Raw genomic sequence first — 5,859 nt, forward strand, 5'->3', positions numbered from 1 at the left:
GAAACAGGTGTGTGAATATAAGTATTGGTTGAATGATATTAGCTTCATATCCAACAAGAATATTATAATTCTCCAGCAGAGAGTCCCATGAAACAGGTGTGTGAATATAAGTATTGGTTGAATGATATTAGTTTCATATCCAACAAGAATATTCTAATTATCAAGTAGAGAGACTCATGATTCAGGAGTGTTAATGTAAGTATTGGTTGAATGATATTAACATGTGAACCTGAATTTTCTTTCTTGGTTTTTAAGAGCTAGTATTGATCTAAATGTATAATTATCACTGTCATATACAACAGAGTTATTAGAGGTATAATGTCTTCTTTACTTGTATTTTTGGAAGAAGTAAAGTTTCTAATTTATATTTTTGATTAATCCCTACAATTTACTGTTTTTGGTATATTAATATATATATATTTTTTATTATATACTAATGTTTAAAGGTATCTTGTATAGAGCTTTTATCATTTCTGCATTAGTGCATAAAAGCTATATGTCGGAGAATATTTTATGATTTTCTTATATTATTCATTTATTCGGTTAAAACTCATCAAATGTTGAGAAATAAATTATGTTTATTCATTCAGAGTATCCAGTTACATATTTTTTTTTATAAATTCCATTAATTGCTACAAGAATATTGTAATTATCAAGTAGAGAGTCCCATGATACAGGTGTGTGAATATAAGTATTGGTTGAATGAGCCACTCATTGCCTTACTGAGTTTTAAATTGTTAACTTTTGAATATATAACTAAGAAACATAGATTATTGAAATAGACAATAAATGATGGTCAGAAGCTGAATGTAAAAAAAAGGCTTTTTTATCATAATAACTTATAAAAAATTGAGAGACATCTTAGGTGAGAATCTGCTAAATTAAACTTTAATATTAAAATAAAACACTCAAAGCCAGCCCTTATCATTCAAATGTTTATCAAGCCTTCCATTAAACTACCTTAAATTAGTTGCATTCCCCAAAGTTGAATGCAACCCATTCCAAAAGTCAAACAACCTGATAGAAAAATATAGTTGTCTCAGCTGAAGATGACTCTCAACCTGCCAAAATTTATACCTTACCTTTCTCACTATTAAATATAAAAAAATATGATGCATCAAAACTATCAATTCTCTTAACATTCTTAAAAACCTAACTAAGATCCCTTCTAATTTTTCTTTTTTCAAAACAATTTCAAAGCTCTTAAACTGTCTTTGGGAGCCCAAGACAAAACACAATGCCCCAAAGCTGGCTTAAAGTGACCTATACAATGAAATGTTAACTTCTTAAGACTTATATTCAGTATTTCTGAAGATGCAACCTAAAATTTCATGGATGGTTTAAGAGACTTATCAACACCAAGATATTTTTCTTTCATAACACTGTTAAGGTTATTCCCATCAAAATTATACTCATATTCAAATTGTGATATCCCACATGCATTTATTATAATTAAAACCAATTTGCCATTTATTTGCTTAACTCACTAAATGATCTAAATCCTCTTCACAGCTAGCAAAACCCAAAACCTTAATATCATCTGCAAATTTAAGTAATTTATTAACCATTCCTTCATCTGTGTCATTGATGAAAAATAAAAAGAACAAGATCCTAACAGTAAGCCCTGAGATGCTACATTTGTAACATTAACCCAGTTTGACAGAACTCCATTTATATTGATCCTCTGCTTTCTTCCATTCTGCAAGCTTTCTATCCAATGAGCCAACCTATCTCCCACAACTACAGAGATAATTTTTTAACTAATCTTTTATGTGGCACCTTGTCAAATGCTTTCTGAAAATCCAGATTCACCAAATTCATGCCTGCACCCTCATATACATAAGCAGTAACCTCTTCAAAGAATGTCCGTGGTTCCTTTAAGGTGCCTTATGATTTCTCCCTTTTTTTGGCCTTCTTGGATCCTCAATTCCTGAATTACCTACTGTCTGGCTGGGTGTTGACTCTCTGTCTCCAATATCCCTTACCGGGGTTCATTTCTGAGGATCTCCTGTCTTCACATTCTCCTTGCTTTTTCCTTTTGATATATATTTTATTATTATTTCCTCTCTGAGGCACTCCACTGGGATCTAGATTGTTTTTCTGGGGTATCTTTGGTTGGTCTTTTTCCCTACTTAGGCCAGAGATTCGTCATTGGCTCTCTGTCTCCTCAACTGTTTTTATGTAATTGAGATATATTAAAACACAACATACTTTTTTCTGTCATGTATCTTCCTAAATCCTCCCTACCTAACTTGTATCTCCCTCCACTCATCTGCCACAAGATCTTTGGGGGTATTTCTCTCACCTTTCAGTCTTGGGCAGAAGCTGTTTACCCTCAATTTTCTCTCACTTCTTTACTCTCCAGCCTTTCTCATTTCTGTGCATCCCCTCATGTCCCTTGGCCTGTGTACCCTCATTCTCTCTCACATCTCCTCTTCCCATCCTCCCAGTGACTACCTCTCTTTGTATCTGGTTAGTTTGATCCTTTTCTTCCTTCCTGATCCATGGACTCACTTCACAGCCAACCACTGGGCCACTCAGGTTCTTACCCACTTTCTCTCTCCACTTCACCTTTCCCTTGTGTTTTTCCTCCACCTTCCAATTCTCAGTACTTCCATTGTCTTGAAGACAGAGTGTCGAAGCTCTTGGTTTTGAATATCACAAAGAGATTCACTTGCCCCACTCTGGGTTACTATTCCCATATTTTCATTGTCCTCATGAATACTAGGAACTAACATCCCCACATTGTACTTCTTCTCTAAATCCCTTCTGATGATTCCCCAGTTTCAGATGAAGAGGTTTCTTCCTCTTAATAGGTTGTTTTCGACTGGCCTTTGGATGAAGATGGTTCATGTTTTGTATGCATTTCTTCATATTATAGTAGCCTTGTCATCATGAGTTTTCTTTGGTTTTGGGCTCTACCCATTGACATGGCTTTTACTCTTTATGTCTTCAGATATGTCATTAGAGCTTTCTCTCACCATATCCACAGTCTCGGCTTTTATTTTCATTCCTTTCTTGACACTTAACTTCTTTTTGTTTCTTTTCAATAGATCTCTACTACAGCCACACCTCTTCTCCTATGAGAGGCTATTCCTCTTGAAGTTTTATTTTATTTGATACACCTAAAGGTCCCTTTCTCTTTGCACCTCATTCACGTTCATTTTCCTTCATTTACCCGTGAGCCTTGCAGTGTCTGGTTACCTCAGCTCTATTAGTCCCCAATCCCTCATCTGGTTGCTGTGAACACCTTTAGCTTGTATTCTCTTCTTTCCTGTGTGTGTGTTTCCTGCTTTCACCTTCTTATACATATCTTGATGACACTCCTTATCCTTTTGTGTTGGTGGCACCTTATTGTTCAGCTCTGTCTTGATCTTCTTTTCTCCACCAACTGGCATCTTAGGTAACTCTTCTTCCATTATCAAGGTTCATCTTTCTCCAACCTTCTACACTACTCTTTCATCTGAGAATGTCATCTTTGCACATGGGATTGGCCTTACTCAATGATCAGTTTCTCATATTAATCCTTCTTTTGTACTGCTTGATTCATCCTTTTACTTTCCCCAAAACAAGTGGCATTTTTATTGCCACTGGTCTATCAGACACTCTCTGGCTCTAGGCCATCTTTTTGCCTGTCATTTAGACTTCTTTATCAGGATATTTGAAACAGAGTTTGTTGGTCTAGACCATGGTGGAACATCATGCAGCCTTGTCACCCATCTTTCATCTTTCTTGACATAGCTTCGTCTTTCCTTCCTTCCCTCTTCTTTCTCGTCTGGTTGATTTACCTGATTGGGACTTTCTTCTGGTTCTTTACATTCTCACCAAGATCCTGTTTGAACCCTTGGACTTACAAGAGCAAGATCCACTGCTTTGAACAACATTATGAAAATAAAGATTAAACAAGAAGGTATTTATTCTAAGTTGTAGGTTAGGTACTGTAAATTCAGTACCAAAAGCATTTTCAAATATGTTTTTATTTATATTTTAGGCCTTCTACCATTTCAGCTAATGTCAGTTGAATGACTTTTCAGAAGCTTTATATGATTCCTCATGTTGGTTGCTTAATTTATAAGTTTTATTGAAAACAGCAGTAAGAAGCACAATTAAGTCATTATTAGATGTAATATTTATAGAACTACTGACTGTAAGCAGTAAAGAAAATGACCTGAATTGAACTGTCTGTCATGATAGCAGATCATGGTACACTGTGCATTTCAGAAACTGGGAATTTTTTTAAATGGTTTAAAACTGTAAGACTTATTTTAAATTAATTTATTGCTGAGTAAAATATATAACTAATATTTTAAAAAGTTCATTTCAAGGCCTTGTCACTGAAATATATAGTGAAATTTAGAATGCAGAAGAATTCATAAAGTCTGGAATATATATTAAAGTTATATCTATGATATTTGTTACAATCTTTGGTACCAATTTATATGAAATTTAAAAAATCAAAGCCAGCATTAAATATTTTTTTTCTTGAATAAATTTTAAAATTGTTGAATTAATATAGGTACTTTCAAGTTTTGTATATGAATTGGTTCTTGTTATTTAGAGACATATGAATTTGAAGTTACACTAATGGTAACGGGTGTTAATGCACTGAAAAAATACTTAAATTATCAGTACTTAAGCATTTTAAGTTACTAGCTTCCCTGTATAGCCACTGAATTGGAGCAATTCTTTTTTAAGATGTGGAAAATCCACTAGTGCATTACAGAAGATAAGGAAGTATGATAATGTTCATTTTTGTGTGGGTTTGACTGGTAAATGTTGAATTTGTATGTATTATGAGTTTATTAACTTTTTTTTAATCATTTCATTTTTAGTTGTTTCGATGCAAATGTGAATTGTATTTATATGATTTTTTCCCCTTAGCTGAAGCTGTAACTCTCTCCACTTCAAGTAATGAAACCTTCCCTGTGATGGCTGCTTCTAATACTCTTGTGGATGAATCCGGAGGTGGGTAACCTGGATGTAGTTGGGCATAGGTCAAAACGTCACTTAAGTTCTTTTACATCATTGAATGTTGTTATTTAGTAATTATTTTTGTAGGACCTTTTTAAAATCAAATTGTATTCTTTCAGCCTTATCTTAAACCTTAAAACATCCAAAGATACTGTAAGTACAGGAGAAAGGTAATTTTAATTATGAACTAAAATTGTATTTTTTCTTAGGATAACAGCTAGTTTTTATAATTGTGTATAACATTTTCCACAACTTATTACCAACTGAAATGTATGCTTATATCTAAAACTACCATGTGAGCTTTCCCTAGTTTGGAAAGATTGACCAATAAAGACATGTATAAATATCTGTTGTTCTTTTGATGACACTTAGAAAGAGAGAGAAAAATGCTTCATAATTTGGTATCTGATTTTGTTTTATAATAGGACTTTAAATGCATGGTTAGTTCTATGATTAAGGGAGGATAACTTATTTCACATCTTAAAGGAAAGGAAATTATAAAAACAAAATAATGAGATGATAAAAACTGTAGTGTTATTTAAAATTTTAAAAATTTGTTAACACGAAGAAGGACTTAAAGATCACACATTAAAATTAAACAAATTTGTTAACACACAAAGAAAGACTTAAAGACCACACATTAAAATTATATAAATTTGTTAACATGCATAGAAAGACTTAGACCACACATTAAAATAAGATAAACTTAGTTAGTACAATTATCAAGTTAAGACTTAATTATCAAGTAAGACTTAAAGATCATACAAAAAAATTAAATAAATTTGTTAACACAAAGAAAGACTTAAAGACCACACATTAAAATTATATAAATTTGTTAACATACACAAAGAAAGACTTAAAGACCACACATTAAAATTAGATGAAGTT

At 32.8% G+C, this 5,859-nt stretch overlaps 1 protein-coding gene across 1 annotated transcript in view; it reads left to right on the forward strand.

Moving 5' to 3' along the window:
• Positions 1 to 5,859, forward strand: part of LOC106456875 (deformed epidermal autoregulatory factor 1 homolog) — a 27,228-nt gene that overhangs the window by 7,856 nt on the left and 13,513 nt on the right. Inside the window, exon 5 of the mRNA XM_022382665.1 lies at positions 4,882 to 4,965. Within this exon, the coding sequence (XP_022238373.1) occupies positions 4,882 to 4,965 (84 nt within the window). The remainder of the gene's footprint in view (positions 1 to 4,881; positions 4,966 to 5,859) is intronic.

This window comes from Limulus polyphemus, unplaced genomic scaffold, assembly GCF_000517525.1.
Source record: "Limulus polyphemus unplaced genomic scaffold, Limulus_polyphemus-2.1.2 Scaffold267, whole genome shotgun sequence".
NCBI lineage: Eukaryota > Metazoa > Arthropoda > Merostomata > Xiphosura > Limulidae > Limulus > Limulus polyphemus.